This window comes from Ammospiza caudacuta, chromosome 18, assembly GCF_027887145.1.
Source record: "Ammospiza caudacuta isolate bAmmCau1 chromosome 18, bAmmCau1.pri, whole genome shotgun sequence".
Taxonomy (NCBI): domain Eukaryota; kingdom Metazoa; phylum Chordata; class Aves; order Passeriformes; family Passerellidae; genus Ammospiza; species Ammospiza caudacuta.
In genome coordinates this window covers 12,513,450-12,527,761 of record NC_080610.1, presented here as the reverse complement: position 1 = coordinate 12,527,761, position 14,312 = coordinate 12,513,450, and the positions used below count along the sequence as shown (strand labels likewise).

General features: G+C 55.1%; 2 protein-coding genes across 2 annotated transcripts; one reads left to right on the top strand and one right to left on the bottom strand.

Moving 5' to 3' along the window:
- The first annotated feature begins 344 nt into the window (after positions 1-344).
- Positions 345-8,720, top strand: CCDC63 (coiled-coil domain containing 63). Its single transcript, XM_058816495.1, has 12 exons — positions 345-413; positions 1,666-1,820; positions 2,267-2,456; positions 3,549-3,668; positions 4,533-4,714; positions 5,183-5,364; positions 6,031-6,239; positions 6,275-6,433; positions 6,581-6,655; positions 7,070-7,241; positions 7,894-8,088; positions 8,572-8,720. Exons 1-12 carry the CDS (start codon positions 345-347, stop codon positions 8,718-8,720), a joined length of 1,857 nt encoding a protein of 618 aa, XP_058672478.1.
- Positions 8,721-9,257: 537 nt separating this feature from the next.
- On the bottom strand, positions 9,258-13,186 carry MYL2 (myosin light chain 2). The gene is made up of 7 exons (XM_058816696.1): positions 13,108-13,186; positions 12,180-12,269; positions 11,483-11,558; positions 10,522-10,626; positions 9,755-9,830; positions 9,616-9,664; positions 9,258-9,509 (listed from the first exon to the last, which is right to left on the bottom strand). The coding sequence occupies exons 1-7, from the start codon at positions 13,108-13,110 to the stop codon at positions 9,411-9,413; spliced, it is 498 nt and encodes a 165-aa protein (XP_058672679.1). The 5' UTR covers positions 13,111-13,186; the 3' UTR covers positions 9,258-9,410.
- Between the last annotated feature and the right edge of the window lie 1,126 nt (positions 13,187-14,312).

Below are 14,312 nucleotides of genomic sequence, written 5' to 3'. Positions count from 1 at the left end.
GCCAGCTGTTGCTGCTCTGGGTGCCAGCAGTGGTGGCAGTGAGGTGGTGATGGTGTCTTTGTGAATAAAACAGATAAAAACCAGGCTGGAAGGCCAAAAATCTGGATGTGGACTGAGCAGCAGCCCTAATCCTGAAGCACTGCTGGAGATGGTGAGCCCCTGGCTGCTCCTGTTGGAGCAAAAGGCTTTGAATGCCAGGTTATGGCTCAATTCCAAATGAGGGTTTCTCCTTGCTGTGGACACACAGCCAGGGATTTGTTGGAGCTTCAGGGCTGGTTTTGGGGCACAGAAACCCCTTTGGTCTGTGTAATTTGGGGTCCCAGCAGCTCCTTGCTTGGTCCACCATGGGGCACCACCCTCACTCCATTGTGGTGATGCTGCCGTGGCAACCGTGGAACCTGGGCCAGTACAGGGCAGGACTGGGACCAGTTCTCTTCTAGGTTCTTCCCTCTGCTGAGCTTCTTGCTGGAAATAGGGGTGGATCTTTGGGAAAACCTGAGTGCCACTGTGGTTCTGTCTCCTGGCTGGAGAGGAAGGTACCCTGTGTGGGGCTGAGCAGTGTCAGGGGACACAGGGACACCCAAGGGACTGCAGTCAGTGTGGTTGCTGGGGACCAGCTCTGGGGGTAAGGGCTGCAGGGTCCATCCAGTGCCCTCCTGGCATCAGTGGGGCAGAGGGGCTCAATCCAGGTGTTCTACAGGCACAGGGTGGGGGGGGGACTGGCCTCGCTGGAATTTCTATGGAAACCCAGGTACTGAATGGGATGGAACAGCTCAAACCATCTGTTCTTCCCCTACTTATAAAACTCGATAATTTCACGGTGACATCACCAGAAATGCTCTCCTTTTACTCCTCTTGCAGCCATCTGTGATGGTTTCCTCATGTGCCAAACACGCAAGCGGGTGCTGAGGGATGGGCAGGAGGACACAGCCACCCCATTACTCCTGTTTCATTTCTTCCCTTGGAAAGCAATCCTGTGCCTGCAGAGTTTCACTTGTTCCCTTCCCGAGGCGTCTACGGAGCAACCAGCAGAGTTAGACGGGAAAAATGAAGGTAAAATAGAAGGACAAATTAAAACTGGACTTCACAGGGAGCGTGGAGGATCTGCTGTGGTGATTTTACCCATGGCAATAAACATCCAGCAGGTTTGCTCCTGCCAGCAAGGTGCTGGGGAGCACTGGGGCTGCTTCTCCTGTGCCAGGAATGTCACCCTGGACTGAGATTTGGGTATTGCGAGAGGCAGAGTTGGGGAATTGGAGTCAGCTGAGGACACAGGTAGTGGTGGGTCTGACTGCCTTCAGTGCCTGCCTGCTGGGCAGTTTCTCAGCTAGAAGTCACCTTCTGATGGTCAAGGACAGGAGCACTCCTGCTCCATTCCTGCTCCACTCCTGGGCTCGTCCATGTCCCCAGCACCAGTGGCTCTGGTTCTCACCCACGTGGTCCTCGCTATTGTGCTGGTTGATAAAAGAGGTGACAACCTGCCATCACCTGTCCTCTGCACTGGTGGAGGTCTCTCCCTGTCCTGGAATTGTGGTGCTGGCTGCAGCTCAGCCAGCTCTGTGTGTTTTGGGTGGTGATGGAGATCTCAGGTGCCAGGGAAGAGCTGGAGCTGCTGCTGCCGGCTGAGTTTGCTCCACTGACCAAACCCTCCCTTGTCTGTGGCAGAGGAGAGAAGCCTCAGCAGACCTGGATATCACCGAAAAGGAGAAGGAATACAGGGCTAAAGTGGAGATCAGGCACCTGCAGACTCATTTCCATCATGAAGCCTACAAGAGGAAATTCTTCGACGCCGAAATCTGGCGGCAGATGCAGGCTCAGGAGTGAGTACAGCTCTGCTTGACTGCCTGGAGCTTGGGGAGTTCCTCCATGCCAAAATCACTGATTTATAGACTCCCACAGGCAGGGACACCTTCCATTATCCCAGGCTGCTCCAAGCCCTGTCCAGCCTGGCCTTGGACACTTCCAGGGATTGGGCAGCCACAGCTTCTATGAGCACCCTGTGCCAGGGCCTCACCACTCTCTGAGCAAGGAATTTCTTCCTAACATCTGATCTCAATCTGTCTTCTTTTAGCTTAAATCCACTCCCTCTTGTCCTATTCATCTGCCCATATAAAACATTGCTCCCTCTTTTTTGACAGCAATCAAGGCATTGCTCTCCCTTTTTGATAAAGAGATCTGGGGACCACAGAGCAGAGATGGGGAGGGGTAAGGAGCTGCCCTGGCAGATGGGATGTGCTAAATGTCATTTGTTGTTCCATTTCTGCAGAAAAGAAATAGCTGATCTGAGGCAAGAGCACGGACATGTGACAGCAACGCTGAAGCAGCTCTATTCACCGAGCAGCATGGTGTTTGTAAACAGGAACCGCATGAAGGTCCGAAACCTCTTGCAGACCAGCATGCAGAATGATGCCCTGATCAAAGAGAGAAAAGCCCAGTTAGCTGACCTGGCCAAGCAGGTGAGAGCACCTGGACTGTTCCCTGCTGGAGTTACAGAGTGAGACCTGTGGCTGAAACTCCTCAGTGTAAAACACATTTAATTCAGCCCTTGGAATATTCCTCCTGGCAAGTGACACATGACAGTGACAAATAGAGCCAGGCTCCCGTTCAAGTCAGCAGCACTGACTGGAAAAGTGAGGTTGGACTCTCAGCCTTGTCCCACTGGTCCCTGCACCCCTGGGTGGTGGCACACACCAGCCCAGGGCCACAAAAATCCCTCTCCCTCTCCCTTCACTTCTTGTATTCCCCTGAAAAAGAGGTAAAACGGGAACAGTGCTGTCTGAGGTGCGCCAAATACAGGAACAGCAGCATCTGAGGGATGCCCCATCCCTTCTCCTGAGGATCTGGTTGGATTTGGGCAGGAGGGGAGTGGGAAGCCAAGGGAAACGTGGGCTATGGAAGTGACAGTTCCCTTCAGGATTGCTCTCAGAGCCAGCTGCCCAGGCTGGACTCCAGGGAACATGCTGGGATAGTTTGCCATTGCTGGAGGTGCTGCAGAGCTTACCCAGCAGGGTTAGCTTTCTGTCAGGGATGATGATAACTCTGACTTGCCTGAGTCATCCCTCCCCCACCTGCCCCCTGCTTCACCATTCTCCAACTGCTTCACTCTTCCATGGATTTATTTCCTCTGGAATCTCCCCACTTCTGGCAGAAGTTTTCCTCCACTCCTTCCCAGGGAGGACTGCACAGATCCCTGCCAGGCCAGCACAAAATCTCTACCACAGCCCCATCCTCATTGCCTCTTCCACCTTGCAAAGCGCTGCTGTGCCATGTTCAGCACCTGCTGGAGTCCCTCCAAAACCAGCTGCACTTCCTTCATGACACAAAAAACCCCCATTCCCAGTTACAGTTCATGTTTCTGCATGTGCAGGGTGGGATCCTCTGGGATTAAAGCTGCACCTATAACTGAGAGCTCATTAATGACAGGGTTGCTGTAGTTCAGATCAACAGAGAGGATTTTCTTTGGCTCTGTGTCCTGACAAAAGTCCAGAATGTAGGGGTGGAGATTATACTTCCTGATTTTTTTTTTTTTCCTCTGTGTGTGTGTGCAGGTTTTAGAGCTGGAAAAAAAGATAGCGAATCAAAGAGAATCAAACTGGAGGGAGTTGGGAGCAAGGACCCGCAAACAGCTGCATAAGACGATTGAGTTACTGGAGATGCGTCTGCGTCATGTAAGGAAACATTTTGGAGACTTTTGGAGAACATTTGCGGGGTCACACAGGGGCCTGGCACCTTTCTGGTCAGGACAAAGCACCTGGTGCAAACGTGTTTGGTTGCCACAAGCTGCATGAAGCACCTGCCTTGTTCCCCTGGCCTGATCATTCCCAGAATATTTCAAAATATCTCAAAGGCTCCTTCAGGCTTGGTGACCCAAATGCAGCACTTGTGCTGGGCCAAGAAGCCTGAGGGTCTGCACCTGCTTTGTGATCAAACTGGGCTGCCTGGAGCCACCTTGCCCTGGACAAAGCCAGCTCCAGCTCTCTGTTGTGACCAGCCTGGTCTTCTGTTGCCTTTCCTCTCCTGGGGAGGAGGACAGTGCAGGGCCAGCTTCAAATCTCTTGGGCTGTGTTTTGTCACATACAACTTTCATGAAAAATCCTTTCCTTAGGATTTTTTCCTCCTGAGAAGCTGAGAGGCCTCAGGAACAAACTGTAAACAATGGTTATCTGCTGCTGTGAAATGCAACAGGTGCATCTGTGATTGGTCTCATGTGGTTGTTTCTAATTAATGGCCAATCACAGTCCAGCTAGCTCAGCTCTCTGTCCGAGCCACAAACCTTTGTTATTCATTCTTTTCTATTCTTTGCTAGCCTTCTGATGAAACCTTTTCTTCTATTCTTTTAGTATAGTTTTAATGTAATATATATCATAAAATAAGAAATCAAGCCTTCCGAAACAGAGTCAAATCCTCGTCTCTTCTCTCAACATAAGACCCCATCACAGTGTTTGACCCTGCCCTGGTCAAGGTCTTTAAGCAGCAACCTGAACCCCCCCAGTCCCTCACCAGCTCCAGAGCTTTTGCTTTGCTCTCCCCAGGTCACTGTGTGTTACAACGCCGTCGTGGCCAGGAACAACAAGCTCAGAGAGGAGACTGCCAGCCTGCAGATCCAGAAAGCCAGTTTTGACAACCTCTACTGGAAGCTGGAGAGAAGCCTGGTCCTGCAGAACAAGCTGCTGAACGCTGCTATCGAGCAAGCCACAGAGGACTACGACCAGTGGTAGGGGGCCTTGCCAGCCCTCTGGGCAGAACTTGGGGCTGCTGGGTGGTGCCAGTGATGAGTGTTCAAACACAGAGACCAGCTGAGGCTTCAGAGGGAGGATTGACCACTCCCATCTAGGTCTGGGTGCTGAGGGTTGGGTGCCTGGTCACTGTGGGGAGACTGGTGGCTCCAGGGTGTTTCATTCCATCTGTCCCAGATGTTTCTTTGGATGGGATGGATTGCCCCATGGAGAAGTCTATTTTTTCTGTGTCTCACCAGAGCTGGGTACTATGCCTTAGTACAAAACCCCACCAAAATATGTGTTAGTGGCTGTGAATTCCCTCTGGACTGACTCCACTCCACCCAGATGAGATCTGGGAACGGGCACAGCACCACAGGGGCTTTGGCAGGCCTGGCCCTCCTGGGAGTGGCCAGGAACACAGAGCCTTGTGCTCACACGAGGTGTGAGAGCTGCTCTCCGTGCAGGATGGAGGATCTGGGGCGGATCTCGGACATCCGGGACGTGCGCTACAGGGAAACCATCCAGTACAACATCAGGCTGCTGGAGAGGAAGTGTGCCCTCCACCAGGAGAGCAGGCTGAAGAACTTCTTCCTCAGCAAATGTGCAGATCTCTCTGTATTGAAGGAACAGGCCAAAGCGAGAGAAGGTAACAGAGCAGGATTTGTGGCACAGGGAGCACAAACCTGAAGTCTGTGGAGTTGATGGGGTTGGACTGCTCATGGTGGTTTATAGAACTGCACCCCAAAGGCAGAATGGCTGCCCTGCCCACAGCCTCCCCCACCCAACCTTCACCCTACAAACAAAAAGGCTGAGCAGTGATAATTGAGTGAGACTGAGTGTCTTGGGGTGCCCTCGGGACAGGGAGCTGCTCCTGTGTGCAACCATGGCTCCTTTCACCACAGAACAGGTTGGGTTGGAAAGGAGTCTTAAAACTCATCCAGTTCCACCCCCTCCATGGGCTGGGACACCTTTCACTATCCCAGCTTGCTCCAAGCCCTGCCCAGCCTGGCCTTGGACGCTTCCAGGGATGGAGCAGCTGCAGCTTCTCTGGGCAACCTGTCCCAGAGCCTCATCACCCTCACAGGGAAGAATTTCTTCCTAAAATCTAATCTAATCTAACAATTCTGTCCTCCTGGGAGGGAATCCATGGTGTTTGCTCCATTCCCATGACATCCCTGCTCAGTTTCCTGGTGGGAGAGGGACCCTCTGCCCCTCCACACTTCTCCCTCCTGCCCCAGTCCTGCACCAAACCCCACAGCACTGCAGGGAAGGCTCTGCAAAGGGCAACCACGGCTCTCTGTCTCTTTCTCAGCCTTTGAGGCAGCTGAGAGGGCCAAAGCAAGCCAAAAGGAGAGCTATGAGGTGGCCTACAAGCGTCTCCTGGAACTGTCAGATGGAGACATCGATGATTTCTTGGAGGACTTCCTTGAGAAGGACAGGAGATTCTTCATCCTCTTTAACTTTGCCATTAGGCTGAACGTCCAGAATGAGAGTCTCAGGCAGAGGATCGAGGCCGTCCAGGTCTGTTCCTGCCTCTCCCTGTCTCCCCTTTCCAGGCAGCGATTTTGGGCCAGGGTGGGTTTGTCCTCTCCCGAGTGTCCTTCACCACTGCCCGCATCCAGCCACACAGGGAGGATGAGGGGGATGCAAAGGAGCAGCCAAAGCTGAACTCCGCTGCGTTCTGGGAGCTGAACGTGTCTCAATGCTGCCACCGTGTACCCAGCACAAACACTGCAGGGTCCCGGGGAGCTGGGAGCTTTTCCTGGGAGTTCTGCATTTCCCTGCTCCCTGGGTTGTCCCCAGCCTCCATCTGCTGGGTCAGGTAGAGTTCCACCCCATGTGCTGCTGTTCCCATCCCACAGGATGATATGGAGGCCATGACAACGGAGAGGGAACAGGCTGAGACAACCCAGACTCAGGTCCTGCAGGAGCTGAAGGTATGGTGGCCATGGATTCCCTCTGGAAGAGCAGCACATCCCTGTCTGTGGCAGCACTTGTCCCAGGGAGTCTGGTCCTGTAAATGCTGCTCTGGCCAGGGGCTGGAGAGGTGTGGGAAGGTTTTGCAGAGTGAGAGGGTGGCTGTGGGGCTCCTGCCAGCCCTGGGCCAGCATGGGCGGCTGGGGAAACCCTCTGGAACCCTTCAAGAACCCTCGGGACACAATGCTGTGCCCTGTGCTCTGGGATGACCCTGCTCAAGGTTGGACCAGACCACCCATTGTGGTCCCTTCCGACCTGGGCCATCCTGGCATGCTGTGATTCTGTCTCCAGACTGGAACTGGGCAGCACTGGGCTGGTGGGGTCAGCGAGGGGCTGGTGTGACACCTTTGTGACACAAAAACCTTTGCTGGTAGGCAAAAATAGCAGAGACCACCAAGGAAGCCAACAAGTATGAGAACAAATACAAGGAGAGCAGCCAACTCCTGGGACAGATCCAATCTCGCATTGAGACCCTCTTGAAGGAAATGGACTGTGACACTACAAAGATAGTGAAGCCTCTTGGGGACAGCTTGGTGCCAGTTTTTGGTAGGTCAGGGCTGCCCATCTTCCTGTGTCACCACCCTGGGAGGTCCTGTCCGACACCTGCTTGCACTGTGTTTAAATTGAGCTTTTGTCTTCCTCTGTCCCATCAGTCACGTGTGCCCTAAAGTGAATTTGCAATTCCAATTTCCCAGCAAATTTAGGAGTAATTTGGATTTTTAACATCCCAGTGGATCCCCAAACCCTCATTGTGGCTCTGGGTGCTGAAGTGCAATGGGGGTCGGCCTCTCCTCCCAGGCAGCCAGCAAGAGGATAAGGGGAATTGCACCAGGGGAGGTTCAGGTTGGATATTGGGAAAAATTTCTTCACTGAAGTAGTGGTCAAGCATTGGAACAGGCTTCCCAGGGAAGTGGTAGAGTCACCACCCTTGAAGTGCTCCAAAAATAAAGAGTATGTGGCACTTTGTGGTATGCTTTAACAGGCAGGGGATATTCAGTATGAAGTTGGACTTGATGGTTTTGGAGGTCTGTTCCAACATTAACAACTCTGTGATTTTATGATTCCATGACCCAGCCAGGGAGTCAGGCTGCCCTGAGGGAAGTCAGTGGATCCCCCACTCTGCAGACGGCCAGGGCTGGCTTTGGGCGGGGTCCTGCTGCAGGGACACTGTGGGACAATATGGCTCCTTCCTCCCCAGGCCCCGTGGAGAACAAGGTCAAGGAGTTCCTGATGAGGGAGTCCCTGCTGCGCTACACCTCCCTGGACCGCTCCCAGCGCGCCCAGGGCTTCGTCAGCCCCCTCCGGGAAGCCTCCAACCACCTCTGGACCATGGACAGGGCCAAGCTCTGCCCAGCCCCCCCAGACCTGGAGGAGAGCGCTGACCCCAGAACCGGTGAGCAGGGATGGGGGAGAGAGGGGCCATGGCTGGGGTGGACGCTCCCAATCCCCCATGGCTGCCTGGCTGAACCCTGCTGCCCCATGTCCTTCCCAATGTATCCCCTCCAGCTTGTCCTGCCCCACCGCGGGGTGTGAGGCCTGTAACAGTGTATGTGAGGGGTGTGAGGCCTGTAACAGTGTATGTGAGGGGTGTGAGGCCTGTAACAGTGTGTGTGAGGGGTGTGAGGCCTGTAACAGTGTGTGTGAGGGCTTTGAGGCCTGTAACAGTGTGTGTGAGGGGTGTGAGGCCTGTCAAAGTGTATGAGTGGTATGATGCCTGTAACAGTGTATGTGAGGGGTGTGAGGCCTGTAACAGTGTGTGTGAGGGGTGTGAGGCCTGTAACAGTGTGTGTGAGGGGTGTGAGGCCTGTAACAGTGTGGATGAGGGGTGTGAGGCCTGTAAAATTGTGTATTATGGGATATCTGTTCTCTTGGGCAGCGGAAGAGCCGCTGGGCCGGGAAGAGCTGCGGGAGCTCGTCATCCAGAGGCAGCAGGAGGAGGTGAGCAGGCCCCCCAGCGCGGGCAAGAAGAGGAGGAAGTTCACATCAGGGAGCCCATCAGGGTCCAAGACCCCAGCAGGGAATTAAAGAAGATGTTTCATTCTTGAGCTTCTGCATGCTGCGCATCATTCCATCTTCCTTCTCTGGAAGGAGCCCAACACCTTTCACAGGCCTCAGAACCTCACCAGGAGATGTCTTGGCATGGCTTCACTCACTGCTGGCAGCACCTGCAGCCAGGGTGGGATCAGCTGCTCCAGCAGAGGGTGACATCCCTGTCACACCACCCAGGGCACTCCCCACAGCCAGAGATGGGGACCATGGTGCCAGTCCTGCAGGGCCTGGCAGGTGGGGTGCAGGGCATGAGTGTGCTCATAGGGTGTTTCCTGCTAAGCTAGCAGAATCTGACAGCTCTCTGCTGCCTAAAGGAAATCTGAGCAGGTGGGATGGGCACAGCCCAGTATGGAACAGGTTGGTTTGGGGCTGGGGGTGGGAATGGGAGGCAGAGGGACTCAAGGACACATGAGGGGGACGTGCAGTAGGTGTGGGGTGCTGAGGCCAGCAGGGTCTGGAAGTGTCTGATGGCTCCCACACCACACAAGCCCAAGCACTGCTCACACCAGCAGCTGGGTTTCCTCTTGCCAAAAGGCTTTTTAATGTGAATGCCATTCCCGTGCCAAATTCCCAGGCACATGCCTCTCCAGGGCAAGAGGAAAGGGAACCCCTGTGTGACCCAGGGAGAGGTGATCTTGCAGTGCCAGCCCCAGCCCTGGGCCTGGGCTAGTCCTTCTCTTCACCATGAGTGATGACATGGACCAGGTTCTTGTAGTCCAGGTTGCCAGACATGTCCGGAGGGAAGGCAGCGAACATCTGATCGATCTGCCAGGGAAAAGCAGTGACAAAAGGTGGCATGGGAGGGCTGGGAGGAGGGATGGGGTCTGTTGGGATGGAGGGAGGCTGGCAGAGAGTGGGAAGATGATCATACCTCTTCCTGGGAAAACCTCTCCCCCTGCGTCATCAGCATTTCTTTGATGCTGCAAATGAGAGAGTGTGGTGAGCACTGGGCAGGTCCTCATGGGGACACCCCCATCACTCCCTGCCACAGAAACCCCTGCTGCACTCACTAGGCAGATTTCAGGCCTTTTCCCTCTGGATCAAACACCTTGAATGCATTCAGGATTGTCTCCTCCGGGTCGGCACCTGCGGGTGACAAAGCCACGGTCATTGGAGATGGCAAAGGAGGAAACCACCTGCAGCCTCCTGCTTCTCCCAGCCTCGGGGGCAAAATGGGGGGCAGACTGGAAAGTGGGGCCCTTGCAGGAGTGCTGGACACGAGTGGAGTTGGTGGCATGTGGAGGAGCAGCCGTAGGGTGGTGGTGTGAGCACAGAGCAGGCAGTGTCGCCACCACTCTGGCATCCAGCGTTTATCTAATCTTGGGGGTATTTATAGAGCTCCAGGCACAGCCCATGGGGCCCTGCAGCTCCAGGCACAGCCCTTGGGGCCCTGCAGCCTCTTGGAGATCTGCATTCCTTGGGTTAAGTACGTGATTCAGGGTGCAGCCAGATGGGGTGATGGGTCAGAGTCTGGCTGTAGGCAGGGGGGCCACTGTTGGCACTGCTGCTGTCAGCAGGCTCAGAGGTGCTGCAAGAGCTGTGCCCTCTTCCTATGGGACAGCAGCAGCAGCAGCACAGCCATTTGGGTTTGTAAATGCCTGGGGAAACTGAGGCACAGAGACCATCTCATACCCCCCAACAGTTTGGGGACTCATCGGATAAGATCTGGATCTCTGGACCTAGGGGTGGTTGGTATTGTAAATCAGCAGGAGTTTTGGGGTATAGAAATGCCACTGGGCACCAGTGAGCACCCCCAGCTGCCCAGGTGCCCTCTCACCCTTGAGCTTCTCCCCAAACATGGTGAGGAACACGGTGAAGTTGATGGGGCCCGGTGCCTCCTTTATCATCTCATCGATCTCCTCGTTCTTCACGTTCAGGCGCCCTGGGGAGAGCAGCTATGGGTCAGTCGTGGATCTGAGTCCTGCTCTGCATGCTGGGGGCTAAAATACACACCACAGAACCCTTTCCTGGGGATTTTCCCCCACTGGAGGGAAGTAGCACATTCCTGGGGAGCCACCTCTGACAAGGAATGGAGGGAGCAGCAGTGAGGTGAGAGAATCATCTCCAGCTCTGGCTTCTCCAGGGTCACAGAACAGAAGGATGAAAGGACTGAGCTGTGCTCCTTCCTTGCCTCACTGCTCCATGGATCAGCCTCTTCTAGCCCTCCTTGGAATGTTTGGGCCAAGACCACCAGCACTGGGTTTCTCCCTGTCCCCCAGCCCCAAAAGCAAACAGGATTGAACACCTACAATCCTTTTTCCCGAGGCTGGGCTGTCCTTGGAGCTCCACTGCTGATTCATGCTGACCTCTGATGGCAGAGCCAAGCCTGCAGTGTCACGGCCTCCCACAAATCCCCTAAATCCCCTTAAAGCCCACACGCCCTGGGATGCCGTGGGATGGGCACAGCCAGGTGCTCCTAAGGGAAAGGCAGGGAGTGCTGGGCTGTGCAATCCAGGAGTGGCTCCAGTGCCAAGGGGAGGAACTGGGAAAGGCAGGGACGTTGGGCTGTGTAATCCAGGAGTGGCCCCAGTGCCAAGGGGATGATCCAGCCCTGCTGTGGGAGCTGCTCCAGGTCACCCATGAGGGATCTCCCAGACTGGCAGCCTTGGGTTGGGATCAGGAGGATTTTGGCAAAATGGGGGATCGGGTGAATGACAGGGGCTTGGTTAAATGCCCCACCCTGCCTTGTTTCTCAATTAACAAATCTGGGGAGGGGAGGATGCTGAGGCTGGGCTCACCGAGGGCAGCAAAGGTGTCTCTCAGGTCTGCCTTGTCGATGAAGCCGTCCCGGTTCTGATCCATGATGGTGAAGGCCTGCAAGCACAGGAGCAGGGCAGGGAGCACAGGGATAGTGACAATTGTCAACTTTTGCAAAGGTTTTAACACCTTTCTCCTTCTCCCTTCAGCTTGGATGGGATAAGGGCACTTTGAATCCTCCCAGGAGGGGCTCTGGGGGTCTCACTCACCCTAATCCCACACAGCACCCTTGGGGTGATGTCAATCCAAACCCCAAAGCTGTACAAACCCTTTCCTTGCCCAAATCCCTCTCACCCCCGTATGACACCAGGCAGAGAGGCCAGCCTGAGCCATCAGCTCCTCTAACTGGGGCCAGTTATCCCTGGAACTGGGATCTGCACAGGACCACATGCCTGCTGTGCAGGGGTGAGAGCTCCTGGCCAGGCAGAAGCTGGGGGATGAGCTCCAGCTCCCTTGGATGTGCTGATCCTCTGAGGGAATCTGCCTCCTGGGAGCCTGGAGGCTTTGCCAGATTTAACAGTGTCTCTGAGTTGTTATTCTCACTTTTAAAATAAAACAACCCAAAACCGATCCTGCTGCCTCCTGGTATGAGCCAGCTGCCACTTGGGAGCACCAAGGAAAGAGCTGAAGGTCACACCACATCCAGGACCCTCGTTCCTTCCCACCAAACCCACCTACCTCCTTGAACTCCTGGATCTGGGCCTGCTCAAACATGGAGAAGACATTGGAGTTGGCACCCTCAATCCTCTTCTTGGCTTTCTTGGGTGCCTGCAGGAGTCCAGGTATGCACCATTAGCTCACTGGCTTTTTATGGGGTCAAATAAAAGCCTAGAAATGCCCTGTTCTTTCTCATGACTCCTTGGTGGGAACTCTGGGCTGGGGCTCTCCTCCCTGGAGGCTTGGTGGTGTCTCCCTGCAGCTCTGGGATACTGAGGGGCATTAAGATTCCTGCTTAAATTTCAGCTCCTGGTGAATTTAGCCAAATAAGGCCAAAGAAAGATGAGGACTGAAATCACTTCTCCCACTGGGGTGAGATATCCCTGCTGGAACCCTGGTTTTGGGAGCACTGCTGAGGTTGCACATAAGGGCTGGAGTCAGTCAGCGCTTCTTTACCCTGCTGTGCAGATATTAAAATATGGCTTAATTAAAAATCTGCCTCTTTCTGCACTGAGGCTTCAAATAGTCAGAAATGGGTCAATGTGTGTTTTAAAGAGGACTGAAGAGCCCCTTGCTGTCCCATCCAGCCCATTATCCCTCATTCCAGTGCCTGCTCCTGCAGCTGTTTCCTCTCATGGGGGTCTGTCAGGAGGAGGATTTTGGGGGCACAAAATGTCCCTTTCTCTCACTGCATGAAGGGGGGGAAAAGAGAAAAATGGCATTTGGACCCTAAAGCCATCTGCCCTCATTTGAAAGCTCTGCTAGCATGGGGGACACCTCTCTGCTCCCTGTGAGATTCTGCTGATCCACCCAGATGCTCCTCACCCCCTTTCTGAGGCAGACAAAACCCTTGGCCCTCAACTCCTTGCTGACTCCTTTGCCCCCTGCCCATTAAACTGTTCTGGTGAAAAATCAAATTAATTTTCTCTCTTGGTCTCTCAGCACTCACCATGGCTGTGCTCAGCTGTCGATGTCACTGTGAGGGGTGTCCCAGAGGCTCTCCCTCACTCCCCCCGGCTGGAACAATAAATACACCCCCCTGGGGGTTAAAAATAGCCCCATGCCCACTTTTGGCTGTAATAGGTAATTTGGCCGCCCCCAGCGCTGTTGTCTCTGCCTTTCTCTGTCCCTCTCTCTCTCTAATCTGGAATGGCAGCTTGTTGTTGTCACCGGCTGACGTGACATGTGAGCCCGGCAGGGTTTCAAGGTTAGCCAAGCTCCGGTGGCCCCCAGCTCCCACACCGGGGATGCTCGGGGACAATCCCACCTGCCTTTGTCACTCGGGCTGGCGCCGGGCTTGTCCCCTCCGCTGGGAGGGCTTGGCCCCAGGGGACCCCCCGCTAGAATCCCCCAAGTTTTGGGACACGGATGCTTTTCCTCGGTGCTTCCAGGAGTTTTTGGGAGCCCCATCGCAGCCTTGGCACAGCCGGGAGCTGCTCGGCTGCCCGTGGGTCGCCTCCCTTGGGATGCTCCCTTGTCACCCAGCCCGTGTCCGAGCGGGGACATCCCCGGAGCTGCAGCCCCATCCCGGAGCAGGATGCTGAGCTGCGGCAGAAGCTCAAGGCACCAAGAGCTCCTCTCTCATGTGTCACCCCCACTGAGGCACCTGTCACCCACTTAAGCCGAGCATTTGCTCGCCCCGATCCCGGTGGGACACACACATTTAACCCCCCCGATTCCGGGCTCTGTCCCGGGAACACATCCTGCGGGGATGCCGCTCACACAGCCCAGGCTCTGGCTCGGCAGAAAGAGCCAAGGAACCCACGGGCAGCAATCCCACAAAACCTCTGACATGTCCCTGCTTGTGGCTGCCGGGACCGGGCGGTTCCCTTTTGTCTCCAGCCCGTTCGTTCCATCCCCGCTCCCTCTCGCCTTGCCCGCGATGAGGCTGGAGGAGGATTCACGGATGCCCATCAGCCCCCCGAGCTCTGCGGTGCCATGGCCGTGACCCGGTGGCCTCGCTGCCTGGCATTGTCCCCTCCGCATGCCCAGGAGGGCGGTGGGCGAGCAGGGAGGGCCGGGAACAAAAGGAATTGTGAAACCGGATCCCTGGAACTCCGGGCTCTGCCCAGACGCTGCCCTTGTTCTCCCGGAGGTCACAAATATCGTGTTTAATCCCTGGCACTCGCCCGCCCCGGCCGTGCCAGCGAGGAT